A 16,748-nucleotide genomic window follows, 5' to 3' on the forward strand; every position below is an offset into this window, starting at 1 on the left:
TAAAATTAAATTCACATTCTTGCAACAACAACAAAAAAAAAACCATTCAAATTCTATAATCCAAAGTGTTCGAATGTCTATCTAATGACGTTCCAATGCTAGTATAATGACACATTTGAATGCCCAAACACAGGAGTGCAAATTTAGAGTTTTGACGATCTAACGCCGAAATCATTTTGTGTTTGAATTAGCATGGATATTTTTGAATTTCTAACTAGCATCTAAGTATGCGAAAGATAACTACATTAAGATTAATGAAGATTATTACCAAATTTTCTATCTTTTTCCTTTCCTGCTCTTCTTTTTTATTTCTCCAATTCACAATTATCATCCTAACCACCCCACTAATGATACCAACTTCATCACTACCATCCATCCACAAACTTAGTCCACCTTAATTCGGGTGAAAGATGCACTTTTGTAAATATTTATATAGTAGAGAAGAAATGAATCACTCTTTGAAGTCCTTCCTAACGTTCTCTGTAATGAGTCAAGTGAAAGACTCGGCCGAGTAGAGGCGGCTCGGTCAGATTTTGAGTGAACTCACCTATAAACTTGAATTGTTTATAATTCGGTCCAGGACTCAGTCTAACTCGGCGAATATACCAAACTCGGACCTGAGTCTCGTTACTCAACCAGTTATGTTTAGTTATGATTTTACCCCACTTTTTATTGTTTATACCTCCACATATTTTATGATCTTATATGAAGGATGAAACATACTAAGTAAAAGAAATGGTGTACTTATATCCATGATAACAAAATTTATATATATATATATATATATTTGTAGCTTCTTTTAAAATAATAATTTTTTTATAGATATAAACAAATTCTTGAAAAATTCTAACTTCATGATATATTGTATCCACCGTCAAATTTTTAAGGATTGTATTTCGAAGAGACTTAGTGTTATGAACCGACCTAATCTGATCTGCAACGGTTCTGAAATTTAGATCCTAGATGAATGTTAGGGTTAGATCTTAGTGTGAAGGGGAGAAGTTGTTGTGGAAGAGGGGGATAGAAGTTGGAAGAAGCCGACCAAAGATTTGTACGGTAGAACAAGATAAGATTTCAATTAAGGTTTCCTTATATATAGAGGATTACTCTAAGGATTCCTTATTTAGCATAAAAACACTTCAAATAACCATAACAATTCCTACTCGCAGTGTATTCGAACGTAGAATTTCCATTATCTGTCGATGCGAATGTGATACAGGTATTCGAACGGCCGCATTCGGACGTGCCCGTTTCCGTTCGAATGTGCCAATTCTGTCCTCTGTCGATGCGAATGCAGGTGTTCGAACCACTCCGTTTGAATGTGGTCCTTGCGTTCGAATGCACCTTGACAAAAATAGATTTTATTGATTCTACTTACTCAACTAAATGAATATGCTTATTCCTATGTCACGCGTGGAGCCAATATGAATCGAATCATATCATTTAGAGACAATCACTAATCTAAAGATCAAGAAACAAATAAGAAAAAGAGATCAGAAAGTATAATTGTTATCTTTTCGCAATACAATGCACCTCGTTCCAAATGATATATTTTATAAATAGAAACATTTTAATAAAGAACAATTTTTACAAAATTCATTCCAATATATTTCGAATATTAGACAAAATTTGCTCTGAATTTAAACAAATTTATTCTCATTCGAATAGATTGTAGATATAATCCTTTTGTAACACTATGTTCCTAATAAAAACATCTTATCCTTTATTGATATTGATGGAATACTTTATTCACAAAGATGGTGCAGAGATAGCATCTTATCCCTTATTCTTTCTTATCCGAATCCCAATAGTATTCTAAGTCTTGTATTGATATACGTTACGTTTGTGAAACCACTTAAATCTTTTGAGTGAAACACTTCAAGTTAAGAGAACATAGCCTAAGAATATCCAATTAACGTCCCGTGCATGAATGAAACACTTAGTCTATTGAAACACTTAAATTATAATTTAAAATAAATGTGATTATCCTAAACCCTCGTCTTAATTCAATAACAACTACTAATTAAATATTGAAATTAAATAATATTAAATAATATTAATCTAAAATACCGGTCATTCTTTTAAATTATAAGGATAAATTAATCATATTTAATATCTCTATCTTCGCTATTTATTTTTTTTTATAAAAAATAAAAATAATGATAAATTAGTAGAAGTCGGCACTCCTATTATTAAGGAAACGGTTATAATAGTACTTAAATTCTAGTGGCATGTATAAAATATCTTATATAACTTTTAATTTATTAATAGATGAAAATTATTAACTAATTAGTTAGTATCGAATTAAAAAAATAGTCACTTTTAGAAATTGTTATATACTTTTGGATATTTAGTTAAAGAAAATAAATTAGTATTATATTTTTATCTATCAGAACTAATTTTATTATTATTTTTTATTTTGACTTTTTTCCTATGGGATTAGGATTAAGTACTGGGAGGTCAATCTGAGTACATAGATTAATATGCTTTTATATATATATATATCAAACTTATCCCTCCTCAATCCATTTAATAAAGCGTGAGATAGTTTAGTGGGGGTACTTAATTAGTCTTAAAATTATCTTTAATTAAGACTCCAACATTTATTAAGTGCCACAGAGAATAAATGTAATATTGGAAAAGAAACTCCAAGAATATAGCCGAAGAATATCCCGAAACATACCCATGTGGTTCCCAAGTTGCTCCTTTAAATCCTCCCACCTCTCTCTCTCTCTTTCTCCCTCCTCTTCCTGTGACTCGCTGACTGATTACTCTACCTTTTTCCCTTTACGCTCTCGTTAGTTCGCACTTCGCACGCATCTTTCTCGGTGTTGCTCAACCCTTCTCAAGGAAAGAGGAGAGGCGCTCTCTCGGAAATCCTAATCCGATCCATCTTGGGCTTGCGGTGAGGTATTCTCCTTTGCTCCCTCAGATTGGAGAATAAAAGTAGTGGTAGTGGTTTTGGATTCGTTGCTCCTTTTGGATTCGGTGTTCAAACGCGAATTTGGTGTCTTGGAGAATAGGATTGCTGTTGGAAATCGGTGTTCTGGATTGTTTGGGCTTGGAAAGCTATCATCTTTATAACACCTCGTTTGTCCTATAGAAACCCTAGTTTTGCTTTTTCTCTGAGAGGCGGAGGGGTTAAAGGGGCTTTTTTTTTCTACCAATAGGTTTTGTTGGTTGTCGGCAAAATCTTAACTTGAATCACTTTTGAGCGGTTCTGCGTCTAACATTCGAGGTTTTGACGTCTGGGTATTGTCATGGATGGTTTGATTTCTAATTATTCAATGTTCCCAACCTTCTTTGCGATGTTTTCCATCATATATGTTCTTGGATACTTCGTGATTTTCCGCAATTGGAATCCGAAGCATCGCCCTGATGCGTCGAGTTGCTTCATCTCTTTGTTCCATGGAACTCCGGCCGCCGTCCTGGCGCTCTTGGCGATTCTAACCCAGAAGAATTGGGGATTTGCTTTGCCCAATTCCAATTTCCAGAACCTTGTTCTTGACTTCAGCATTGCCTACTTCACGGTTGATCTGCTGCATTACTTGATCCTTATTCCTGGAGAATATCTCTTCGTTGCACACCACTTAGCGACGCTCTTTGTGTTCATCACTTGCCGGTACCTCACTCTTCATGGCGCATTTGCGCTCCTCGTACTTCTGGTGTTTGCGGAGGTTACCAGTGCTTGCCAGAACATATGGACTCTGGCAGGACTCCGGAGAGCAGAACTGCCCCTGGCTGCAAGAGTATATGAGATCTTATCGCCTCCTTTCTATGTTCTGTATACAGTCATGAGGGGAGTTGCAGGGCCACTGTTCTTCTACAAGATGAGTTCTTTTTACTTAAGCGGGAAAGCCCGTGATGTGATCCCTTGGTGGGTTTCTGTTTCGTGGATTGTTGTGGTTGGTACGGCGATCTTGGTCAGCATTCTGTGGATTTCAAACCTTTGGGTAGTGCTGTTCAATGAAAGATCTCAGATTGAAGGGAAGAAAAAAAGGTAGCTCTAGCAGTGCATCATAAGGACTGAAGATTGCCCAGGAGTGCTGGAGCACTGAAAAAAACTTGTAGCAATGTGACATGGTGGGCGATTAGTTCCAACTTTCCGAAACAAAAAGGAAAATTTATAGTATTATTTCTGGACCTGCAAAACTTGTGGTTCTGGAGGTATTTAGTTAGAACTTAGGAATTTGAAAGCAGGAGATATAGCGATGTAATTTCTAATTACAAGTTACCTGTTAAACTATTTTTGATGATATAAGATTCTTTGTTAATGCTTTCTTTTACCTTTTCTCCTCTGTGAAAGATCTGTTGAAATTGTCCTTTTGAGATGTTTGAGAAAGATTCATTTTCATTGTCTCAGTGATGGCACTGCAGAAATTGGTTCATCCAATTCATGTTTGAATGAGTTCAATTAATTCACTTCCCAGTTTCACTCTCTTAATCGATGCTATTGCTATGAGTTCTTTTGTTTCTGGCTTCATCCTTTTGTTAGTCATTTGTATCGGATACAACAAACCTATTCTTTTAGGATGTTTCACAAGGATGAAATCTCATTATCCTTTTGGAGTTATAGGGCAGATGCATTCTCCTAATTTTATCATAGTAATGATATTGTAGCTGAAGATAAATCTTATCAGGAAAGGTTGTGAGAGGGTCACAGTTCCTTGTATGGTGAAAAATGAAGAGATTTATACCAAGCAGCATAGTTTTGGTACTGAATGATGATGAACATGTCTATCTGCTAAGGAAAACTTTGTATTTCAGATTAAAAGAAAAATGTTTGCTTTAAGTATGTGCTACCAGATCTTAGCTTTCATTTGGGTAAGCCACCCACTGAAAGCACTATGGACAATTAAGAGCAGTAAGCAATTGATATCGTAGCCTTTCAGATAACCACCTATTGACTTCCTATCCTTTTCAGTGTTATGAACTTCTAGCTGCAAACTGGGAGACTACCTGTAGACAATTAACCTGTATATATTTCACATGTTTGGCTCATTTTGCCTTGTTTGAAGATAACCAGAATATGTGAGAACTATTCTAACTGCATTTCTCATGTAAAATTCAGTGAATAAACCAATTGCATGGCTTAACAATTTTATTTTGTACTTCAATATTTCTTTTGGAATTCACTTGTACAAACTTGTTTCATGTAATGCATTAGGCTATTAATCTGTTGTTCCTTTCTTTTGAAGTTTTACTTTAAAACAGAAAATCTCTGACGTTGGAAGGAAGGTTAGATGAAGGAAATATTACCATTTAGTTACCTTATTTTGAGCATCAAAAGTAATCAATAGCTTTGATGATAAATTCATCATATTTAATCCAATGAGACCATGTCGTCTAGCTTCTGTCAAGCATTTGGTTAGACATTAACATCTTAGTTTCTTGTAAGCCTTCCTACCTGATTACCTTACAGTTCATTAATTACCTGTAGAACTAATCAAAGTAGTGGTTGGATATCGCCTTTCTTGAGACAAAAGTTTTTAATCCTCAAGAACTCACAGACAAGATTTTGTATGTTACTTGGAAGTTAGCTTTATCCAGGACTCTTCTTGTTGTCCACACTCCACAAACGTTTTAGTATAGTAGTATTTGTTCTAGTTTCCATCCAAACCCTTAATAAATGAGTAAAGAAAAATCCAGGACTTAGGGATGAAATCTCCTTGGTAAGTTACATAACCTTCACAAGAGTACGCCCTTCAAACGTGAAAGAGTCTAGATAGATAGAATAACTATTCTAACATTCTAAAGAAACAAATCAGGGAAACAAGAAAAGATGTTAACTAGAAACTGAAAGCAACCATTTTATTATATTATTGATAAAGACAACTACCACAAGAATTTGCACTAAATGTACTAAACAAGAGCAATAGATAGAAAACGAAACAAACTAGCAGAATAGATAGCCAAGAGTTCCTCTAACAGTGCTGATCACTAGAATATTTACATAATTCACTTGTTGCCGTCGACCACCGACGACGAGCTCATGAAAAGAATTTGTAGCTCTTTGCGCTGAGGATGATCGATCTTAGTGCTCCGATAGGCGATAAAACCATGAGCAGAATGCCAAGTATTATGCAGATCTAAGGAAGAACAATAAGATTAGCTCTAGATTTTTAGGAGTAAGAACAGGAAGTGCTTTGCAAAATGCTAATGCTAACTCACCCAGTTTGTGAACCAAGATAAGCTGTACTTCCTAGGTTTGTAGACGGACAACCACATGATGCAAGGAAGCTGTCAAAAAGATTTTAGGAGTGTAAAAACTTCTAACAAAATTCTCATAAAATATTCTTGGTGAATTATGAGATGAGGACTTACAAAGTAGGTTGTGGGGGCAAATGCAAATCCTCCGAAAAATCCAAGTAAACCACCAAAGAAAGGAATAGCCATGCCAATAATCATTGTTAGTGCTGCACATAAAAGAGAGCACCGAAGAGATATATTAGAAGGATTCATTACAAGCTAGAAGAGATGTTTAATTTCGAAGAGAGGAAAACAATGCATTACCAACATAAAGACTGCGTGCAATCAAGCGAAGCGTAAGACCCGGTGGAAAATGTAGTTTCTTCACAAGAACTGTTTCCATCATGTCGAAGACCGGCATTGCATAAATCTGCAAAATAATTCATGATAAAAATTTGAAAATGGAGTCAAGAAAGAAGAAGAAGAAAGAAGAAGAAGAAGAAGCTCTTGCTATGTATTCACATTAGCTAGCTAGCTAATAATAAGTAGAAGCAGAAGAACCTGATAACTTCCAATGACATGGATGACGACAAAAAGGTTTGCGGCTGCGATCAACCACCTTGGCTTCTCCAATGTGATGAGGATGTTGTCGTCGACTCTATTGCCAAATGCCCAGTATCCGATCAGCGCGACGGGAAAGTAGCAGATTGCGACGACAATGTAGGCCACAATGACACCCTTCCACATAGGTTTCTTTGAGGGCTTCTCAGGGGTAGAAGGGATAGTTGCTTGGATCTCCAATACCACATTATGTCCTGCATAGGCAAACGCAACATCCCCTAATGCACTGAGGAAATTGAAGATAGCTCCTGTTCTTGTTGAAGCTTTGTAATCATAGACAACATCTGGTTGTCTCCCTTTGTGAACTGAAGCACCCCATGCTATAGTAGAGTAACTGGTCAAGGACAGACATAATCTCATTAGCAATAGTCATACTGCTAATCCATAATCTAAGATTAACTATTAGATTTGTATATTATAAGTGATACTTTTAAAAACAGGAGTAAATGTAGATTCTTTTTTCTAAAGAAGAACAAAGAGAAAAAGGTTATTAGATTAATTAACTAGATATAACAGACTGTGAGTTGAGATCTAAGTACCTGAGAGACATGACAGCAGCAGCTAAGGAGACCCCTGAGATGGAGTTCAAATTTGGAAGCTGAGAGAGAACAAAGTGCACAGAAGCAAAGATCATGATGAAATAGCTTAGCTTGATAGATTTGCAATCAGGGCAGATAACATCATGGAACTTCTTGAGAGACCTCCCTCCTGTAACCATGTAGACAATGTTGACGCCGACCTCGACGACAAGCTGCTGCGGTACGACAATCCAGAGACCGAGCTTTTCGCCGAAGGCGTGCTGGCCGAGCTCGTGGTACCGATCAAACCGCTTCCCAGGGACCATCTCATGCATCTCCACCATTTGCCACAGGGTATATAAGGTGATGACCCAGGATATAATAAGCACAGCAATGCCAGGGCCCCTGAAGAACAGTGAGTTATGCAACATATCTTTGTCTAAATAATATTATTAAAAAAAAATGTTGAGATTAATCAATCTAAAGGGTAGTAAACTTAAATCAAAAGGATATGATCTCGGAAAACAATTTAGTGATCAAAGTTTACATTAAAAGATCTAACAACAAAAGCAAAAAACGCTTAAGATCTAAGATTTCTCCTTCATCTCCCATACGATGGCTGCCACTGACTTCGAGTACCGCTGGTTCGTCAGCGGCCTTGCTCGGGCCACCGACGACCAACCGGCGAGGTCGTGGCCTCGGAGATCATCAACGATCGGCAGACCGGGAGGACGAGGAGGTTCATGTTCGTGCCATTCGCGAACGAGCAGGCGATGTCCAGTCACGCGGCGGCGGACGTGACCGCGGCTTGGACGAGGAGGAGGGTGGTAGGATGATGGTTGAAGTGAGGTTTTTTTAATGGTTAAATGGGACTACAATTTCTCTTGTTTGTATAAAAAAGAAAAAAAAAAACTATCCTTTAGATCTAAAATCACAAAACATAATAAACAACACAATACCATCCGAGCTCCGCCATAGCATAGGGTAAGCTAAGGACGCCGGCTCCGACCATCGCCGTCACGTTGTGGAACGCTGAATACCACCATTTTGCATTTCTCGACGATGTTATCGGAAGCCAATCGTCAATCTCCTTCTCTTTCACAGTTTGTACATCATGCTGCTGCTCTTCTTCTGTACTCATCTTCTCAAAAACTATTTGGATCAAAAGAGAGAAGTCGAAATAATAGAATAAAAAAATCTAATCTAAGTTGGATATATATATATATATATATATATAGGAAAATTTATAAACTTATAGATAGGTTATATATGAGATAGAGCAGAATATAAGATAGAGCTGCTTATCTCCTAGATTCAGAATCTTTATAGATTCAGAATCTTATAGATTCAAAATGTTTTTAGGATCTTACGACGCGGTAAGTTTAGTTAGAGAAAACGTAGCATGCGGAAGTAGTTTATAACCCATTCTATTCCTTAACACACAATTCTAATTATTAAAAATAAAAATAGAAAAATAAATAATAAATAAATACTTTCCACGTAACATTCTGTATCTCCTACTTGTTTTAATCTTTCTTTTTCTTTTTGTTTCAGTTTATTCGCTAAATAGTTCTCCAATGTTCGGGATCTTAAATTTTTCAATTAATACTACTACTAATGTTATTTATTTTTAATTTGCGAGTAACCCAAATGTAAATGTGTGTTGTTGGTGAATAATAGAAAGTTAAATTACGGCAAATTTTAAATTTTAAGTGGCAATCTTAATAAAAGGGGTGTAAAATAATTTAAAAAACATATTAATGACAAGAATTATATAATAAAGATTAATTATTATTTTTTTTGGATTTTAATTTACTTTGATGAAAACTTGAATATTAGTTGTCTATTTTTCTATAAACCGTTTTCAAATTTAAATATGTTCAGTATATCTTTTAAAATCTATAGATTTTGTTTGAAAACTCTTTTGAGTTAATGTTTACTGGGCCTGATAATTTAAATCTAATCTGACAAGAAATACTTAAAAATAAAAACTAAAAGATAAAGATTTATAGACTACTCAAAATTCAATTCAAGCTTGATTTTGAGTTTAATTTAAACTTTAGTTATAATTAATTTGTTAAAAAGCAGATAGATATTAGCGTAATTTATTTAGCTTAGATAATATGAAAATTAATTAGAAGTTTTATAAATCATATTTTATATTTTATCTATTTTTTGATTCAACTTCCGTCTTAATAATAAATATTAGCGTGTGTTAATAAAAGATAATAAAATTAAAATATTGGGATTGCAATGATTCCATTCCGAAGTCGTTCCAGAAGGCGCGAAGACTAACCTTTCCACGTGTCCTTCTTTAACCGCCCAGTTCCCTTTCAAAAATTAAAACAAAAGAAATATATACCTTCCTCTTTCGCTTCCACATTCTTCCCCAGTCTTCCATGGCATCCTCCTCCTCGTTCCACTTCCTCTCTTCGACCCACTTCATGATCCGCAACCACCGCTCTTCTATCGGGACCCCTCCCAATCGAAACCACTTCTCCTTCCGTCCCCTCCGGATCGTCTCCGAGAAGGTGGTCGGCATCGACCTCGGCACCACCAACTCCGCCGTAGCCGCGATGGAGGGCGGGCGGCCGACCATCGCGACCAACGCCGAGGGCCAGAGGACGACCCCGTCGGTGGTGGCGTACACCAGGAACGGTGACAGGCTGGTCGGGCAGATCGCGAAGCGGCAGGCGGTGGTGAATCCCGAGAACACCTTCTCCTCCGTGAAGCGGCTCATCGGTAGGAAGATGGCGGAGGTCGGCGAGGAGGCGAAGCAGGTCTCCTACAAGCTGGTCAGTGATGACAACGGGAATGTCAAGATCGAGTGCCCTGCGATCGGGAAGTTGTTCGCCCCAGAAGAGATCTCAGCTCAGGTCTTTTCCCCCTTCTTTTCTGCATCCTTCTTGTTTTTGGATTTCATATGATTATAATTCGAGACTTTTAAAATCCATTTGGAGAAGTTAAATAGATGTCTCTGTAGAACTCGATCTTATTGGGCAATTTTTTTTTTAAACTTCATTAGTTTATAAGAAATTTTTTTTCTTTAGAAAAAACTTCATTTTCTTCTGTTTGCTTTTGTAGATTTCCATCGAATCTTGCTTTTTTAAGTCTATCCAAATCGTACCCTTTTCCCTTTTTTCAGTTTATTCGCTAAAATACACCAGTATTAGTTAAGCATTCAGGTTACCTAATCACACAGACACTTAAAAGTAATTAGTTTAATTTCCTTAATTTATTACATCACTTCTCTAATGGATTTTTAGGGATTTTTCCTCGCCATTCTTTTATTCCACTAATGTTATTTATCATTACCCAAGGTGTGTTGTTGGTGAATAATAAAAAGTTAAACCACTCAAAGGAGGCTTGGGTAAAAATAGGTTTAAAACATAATAGCTGCGAAACATGTGTTGCTAAATATAATCTTCTTTATTTCTTTATACATCTGATTAAATAATTTGATAGTACGATCTGTTTTTGGCTTTTCTGTTCTGACCCAGAACAGTAATTTAAGTTACATAATTCTTGGAGAATATTCAAGACTCTCAATCAAATTTTGTATAATTTCATTTGAGCTCTATTTCCACAGAATCATTAGAACAATCTTAAGACAGGGAATTGCTTTTGTCCTCTGTAATTCCTTAAAATTTTGGTAGAGGTAGAAGGTCAAGGGATTTGTAGTTAGTTTATGGCCAGAATAAGAAAAACAAGAAAATTCTGCAAAGTTCAGAAGCTGGCTATGTCGCCCATGTTGTTGATTTGAAATATTTGACTTACCTTTTAGTTTTCAAGTAAACAGTAACTTTGCATGATGTTCTACTTTTCCCTATGAAAACTTGCATCTTGGTCACCCTATTACAACTTTTGAGCTTGATATTGTACTGAAGTGTACATTTGTACATCTAATGATCTGATCAACTACAAAACAATGAAGCATAACATTTTCTATTGCTCCTCACCTTTAATCTCAGGCAATTCTCTTAAAACCATCATATAACTCTCACTTTGTTCTTGTAGATTTGTGATTATCAATTTAGCTTGACTACATGTTTGAATGTCTATCTTGACTACTAGTCTGAAATCTTAACTTGTGTAATGTGGATGATTGTCTGTAGATTCTACATGTATAGATGTTTGTAGATATATGATATATCCAAACTTTTTCATGTCGACTCTGAGTGATGCAGATGTCTATCTTCTCAGGTGTTAAGAAAGCTAGTGGATGATGCGTCTAAATTTTTAAGCGACAAGGTCACTAAAGCAGTGGTCACAGTTCCTGCGTATTTTAATGACTCCCAAAGGACAGCAACAAAAGATGCTGGTCGGATTGCTGGGTTGGAAGTCCTTCGAATCATCAATGAACCAACTGCTGCATCATTGGCTTATGGATTTGAAAAGAAGAAAAATGAAACAATTCTAGTGTTTGACTTGGGAGGTGGTACATTTGATGTTTCAGGTACACAAGCCTATGAAAGTCTATATTACTGTTTTATCAATAATTTTATGTTTGATTTCGTTTTTAGCCCTCATCTAGCATCTTTTAGAACCCCTCTGTTTGTTTATTGTTTGGTCTTCCTTCTGCATGACTCAACCAATCATTTGGGGAAAAAGATGACTAGTACAAAATATAAACAGATACAATGGGCTCTGGATAGATATGTCATTAATTATGCAGGGTAATTATTATGTGCATTCTTGAAATCTAAAAATGTCTAGCACCTTGATATCAAGATGATACCTGCAAATCAAAGATTATTTAAGGAAGATTCAGTATTCCATAATTGCATTTGATCTTGCATTTATGTGTGAGTAAACTGCATGTTAGGGCAGTACCTACAAGCTTTTCAGTATCATAATATAGAGAATCTAAATTGACATGGCCAAAGTTCCTTAAAAGTAAATAAGTACTTGCCTTAGTAGTATACAACTTCCTTATTTCTGATGTTGATACGTTGATTTCCTGTGAATTCTGTTTTTTCAATTACAAAATCTTACGTTGTACGTTTCAGTTCTGGAGGTTGGAGATGGTGTGTTTGAGGTTCTCTCTACATCTGGAGATACTCACCTTGGTGGTGATGACTTTGACAAGGTCATTTTTCTTCTCTTCTTGCACATGCCAATGATGCAAATGGCCTCTGAAGTAGTAATATACTCATGCTTCTGGATGACCATCTTGTGTAACATGGAAGCATATAAACCCCTAACCTTGCTTGCCGCTGCAAGATAGAAGTTTTTCTCGTGTATTACAAGTGATTGAGCAGTTGATATGCTTGGTCTGATTGAGTTTATTGCAGTTTTTGTGTGTCAACTCAGAACCATCGACTTAACTAGCAAGTCTATATTACGCACTGAGATAGAGTTTCTGTATTAATGCATTTTTAGAGAGAATTTACATGATGGAGGTAGAATGAACTCCCGCAGATGTTGCCATTCTCAGAAACAAGAGTAGTTAAAAAATATAGGCAAAGAATGCCAGACTTTTCATTTTTCTTGTGATCCACTTTTTGGAAGTTCTATCATTGGAAGATATCAGGTATTTTCTTAACAATGAGGCACTTCAAGATTTTTCTATTAAAAAATTGTCAGGCTAACTGGATCAAAATTGTGGGACTAAATGCTTGACAACAGGCTAACTGGATCAAATAGTTGGGACTAAAAGCTTGATGTTGTCATTTAGAAAGCTTTGCCTTAGGTCATCCTCATCTTTAATTTTTGCATCCATATATTCCTTCGCAATACTTTGATAATTGTCACTCTGTTTATTGCCAAAAAGATTGATTCTGAACCTTTTAGTATTACTTCTGTCATGAAAAATTCGTTCTGTTGCCTGAGTTATCCTAATGGCTCTAGTATCTGTTGGATACAATCTTCAACTTTGTGATCTAACATACACACGTGCAAATTTTATTGTATCCTTGTATTGGTGTCCTATTGAGGTAGCAGTAAGTTTGTAAGTTTTCCACTGGGAAAAGAGAATTAAACTTATATTTTACAATAGAAACTTGATTCCAGTGCTGTGCGGCTGTGCCACATAATCTGAACACACAGTAATCTTATCTAGCTGATCTCATAATGATCAGAAAATTGTAGACTGGATTGCTTCCAACTTTAAGAGAGATGAAGGCATTGATCTTTTAAATGATAAGCAAGCACTCCAGAGACTTACTGAGACAGCAGAGAAGGCTAAAATGGAATTGTCATCCTTGACTCAGACAAACATTAGGTTTGATTTTCGATCTCCATTTTTCTGACTTCTGTTAACACATTCTTTTTTCTTTGTTCCTCTACACTTTGAATATCTGATCCATTCTATATGCTCTTTTGCAGCTTACCATTCATTACTGCAGGAGTTGATGGTCCCAAACATATTGATGCAACCCTCACAAGGGCTAAATTTGAGGAATTGTGCTCAGACCTTCTTGACAGGTAAAATTTTGGTCCTTATGTTATGCAAATGGAGGAAAATTCTTCATTCATCATGGAAGAGGAAACTACTTATGCATCATAATAGCTCATAGTTCAGTTTTAGGATATAATTGATTAGACTTCTTTCTTATGACTATTGATCATATAGTCAATTCTCATTTATTACTCCATTTATCATTGGCTTCTACTATTAAATCAATTTTCACTTGTTCCATAGTTACATGCACTCCTCTTGTTCAGATGTTTGTGTTTCTTACATCTGTCGTTGATTTCAATCAGACTTAAACATCCTGTTGATAATGCCCTGAAAGATGCAAAACTGTCATTCAAGGATATAGATGAAGTAATTCTTGTGGGTGGAGCTACCCGAATTCCAGCAGTACAGGTACTTGTGAGGAAGCTGACAGGAAAAGAGCCTAATGTTACTGTCAACCCTGATGAGGTTGTTGCTCTTGGTGCTGCAGTTCAGGTAAGTTACTCCCTTGACTTCAGTAAGAACAGTGGAGGGGAAACTCTCTCTCTTAAAATGAATATAAGAATGTCTGTAAGATTTTAATTTTCATCCACAACACAAGAATTTATGGATATGATTATGACTTACCTTTTGCATTCTGTCCTTGCTGAAAGAGTGCTGGCTATACACTGAGATGTACCTTGTTATAATATTCATAGCACATGATAAGAACTCTGTAAAAAGTTCTCAAAAGAGTAACCAGGAGGTATAAATGATACACTTAGCATATGCTGTTAGTGGTTACTGTAAGGTACATTTAGTCTATATGATTTGAGATCTACCAAGTAGTTCTTTTACCAGTTACTAGAATTGTAATAATTAGGTCATAGGTGTCTGTCCTTCATAGTTCTTGACAGTTGATCGAGTTTTTGACCAAACTAGGCCTTCCTAAAAACTTAATTACTCAAATGATCCCCTCTCCAAACTTACTACCTAAAGTGATCTATTTGTTTTGGACACATCAGCTGATACGTCATGGGTCAGAAAAATGCTTAGAATTTTACACAACTGAAGTGCTGATAAATTCTATGCGCATATAAAACACTAATCTTGTCAGCGCATAAAATTTTTATGTTACTGCAATAGTAAATATATCAATCTTGATGCAAAATAACATCCATTCAGCAGCTTATTTTGAAAAAAATTGCTGTTCTCTGAACTAGTTAAAATGCTAAACAGTTTAGAGTTTTTCTATTGGGTTCATAAAATGGCAGTCGACATGTCAAATACTCTATTTGGCCTCCTAAGTACAATTGAATTCTACTGCTTCAGGATTTTGAGTGAGCTGGAATTTAGGTAGTGTAAGCGCCATATCCATGAGATCACTATAGCTTGTTGTGTGCAGATTCTTCTTGTTATAATTGACCTTCTCTTGGATTTTTATTCTGTATATTTGGTACCTCTAGGCAGGAGTTCTAGCTGGAGATGTGAGAGACATTGTTCTTCTGGATGTCACTCCACTTTCCCTTGGTCTGGAGACATTGGGTGGAGTGATGACAAAGATCATCCCCAGAAACACAACACTGCCCACTTCAAAATCAGAGGTTTTCTCGACTGCTGGAGATGGGCAGTCAAGTGTTGAGATCAATGTTCTTCAGGGTGAAAGAGAACTAGTCAGGGATAATAAATCACTTGGAAGTTTCAGACTTGATGGAATTCCTCCTGCTCCCAGAGGTGTCCCACAGATTGAAGTTAAGTTTGACATTGATGCAAATGGTATTCTTTCTGTTACAGCTATGGACAAGGGAACTGGAAGGAAGCAAGACATAACCATTACTGGGGCTAGCACCTTGCCAAGTGATGAGGTATGTTTTTTGAGCATTTCTTGATACCCACCTCTTTTGATAGTTTCTTCTGCCACTAGTAGATTCTCTATGATTGTATGATTTGTAAGCACAAAGCCACCAAATAAACTTGGGTGAAGTTATTGATCGTTAATCAGATGGTCAGGTTTTGAGATGATCTGTGCAGTTATCTTTTCTTTGCTCCTGATGGCTTGCAATTATTTGCTTTCTTTTAAAAATCTTAGCAATTCATTTTTTTCCTGAGAATTATATTGGTCATTGCACAGCTGTCTCATATCTCCATGAGACTATTTACAGAAATTAGTTGCTAAGGACTAATCGAAGAATATCCACAGGTGGAGAGAATGGTGAAGGATGCAGAGAAGTTCGCCAAGGAGGATATGGAGAAGAGAGAGGCCATTGACACTAAGAATCAGTCTGAATCCATGGTCTACCAGACTGAGAAGCAATTGAAGGAGCTTGGAGAAAAAGTCCCAGCAACTGTCAAGGAGAAGGTAGAGGCAAAGCTCAGGGAGCTGAAGGATGCCATTGCTGATGGATTAACACAAAGAATGAAGGACTCCATGGCTGCATTGAACCAGGAAGTGATGCAGCTTGGGCAATCACTATACAACCAGCCTGGTGTGGCTGATTCTGGTACTGCAGGTTCTGCTGGCAAGAGATCTAATGGTGATGTAATTGATGCAGATTTTACTGAAAGCAAGTGAGGACAGATTTAGGTATCCCTTATCCAAGGTTTGTAGCCAAACACTGCCTACTCTAAAGTCAAGAGTTTTGGATAAAAGTGGGGTTTAAGAAATTTGCACAAATTTGTGTAGTATATCTATATAGTGATATCATTAGGCCCTGGAAACGCACAGTTGTGTAGTGGCCATAGTAGGCCACAAATTTGTACAGTAATAGTTCTAATAGAACATTCCCTGTTTCGTGCAACTAAAATGTTTACAAAATAATATATATGCTGTAAAGTTCAAATCCAGAAAAAATCCTCTTCAGAATAAAGTTTCTAGGAAAGCATAGTCACGCTGCTGTAAGGTTTAAGTTTAGAAATAACCTCATTAGAAATTAGAATAACAACTGCTTATTATCTTCTTAACCTGCCCTTTATGAATATGTTAAAAGTATGATATACTTTATTGGTTCCATTATAGTTAGTTAACACAATGTCAGATTTAG

General features: G+C 36.3%; 3 protein-coding genes across 3 annotated transcripts; 2 read left to right on the plus strand and 1 right to left on the minus strand.

Moving 5' to 3' along the window:
• Positions 1-2,698: 2,698 nt before the first annotated feature.
• On the plus strand, positions 2,699-4,286 carry LOC140760081 (TLC domain-containing protein At5g14285-like). The gene has a single exon (XM_073096889.1). The coding sequence runs from the start codon at positions 3,261-3,263 to the stop codon at positions 4,002-4,004; it is 744 nt and encodes a 247-aa protein (XP_072952990.1). The 5' UTR covers positions 2,699-3,260; the 3' UTR covers positions 4,005-4,286.
• A 1,505-nt stretch (positions 4,287-5,791) lies between these two features.
• Positions 5,792-8,618, minus strand: LOC140763916 (lysine histidine transporter 1-like). Its single transcript, XM_073102297.1, has 7 exons — positions 8,288-8,618; positions 7,350-7,733; positions 6,751-7,144; positions 6,514-6,619; positions 6,325-6,416; positions 6,172-6,240; positions 5,792-6,089 (listed from the first exon to the last, which is right to left on the minus strand). Exons 1-7 carry the CDS (start codon positions 8,467-8,469, stop codon positions 5,991-5,993), a joined length of 1,326 nt encoding a protein of 441 aa, XP_072958398.1. The 5' UTR covers positions 8,470-8,618; the 3' UTR covers positions 5,792-5,990.
• A 1,088-nt stretch (positions 8,619-9,706) lies between these two features.
• On the plus strand, positions 9,707-16,492 carry LOC140762573 (stromal 70 kDa heat shock-related protein, chloroplastic-like). The gene is made up of 8 exons (XM_073100450.1): positions 9,707-10,204; positions 11,532-11,784; positions 12,338-12,417; positions 13,409-13,551; positions 13,656-13,754; positions 14,034-14,223; positions 15,174-15,572; positions 15,908-16,492. The coding sequence occupies exons 1-8, from the start codon at positions 9,728-9,730 to the stop codon at positions 16,277-16,279; spliced, it is 2,013 nt and encodes a 670-aa protein (XP_072956551.1). The 5' UTR covers positions 9,707-9,727; the 3' UTR covers positions 16,280-16,492.
• The last annotated feature ends 256 nt before the right edge of the window (positions 16,493-16,748 follow it).

Source organism: Typha angustifolia, chromosome 1, assembly GCF_048772165.1.
Source record: "Typha angustifolia cultivar Huaian chromosome 1, ASM4877216v1, whole genome shotgun sequence".
Lineage (NCBI taxonomy): Eukaryota > Viridiplantae > Streptophyta > Magnoliopsida > Poales > Typhaceae > Typha > Typha angustifolia.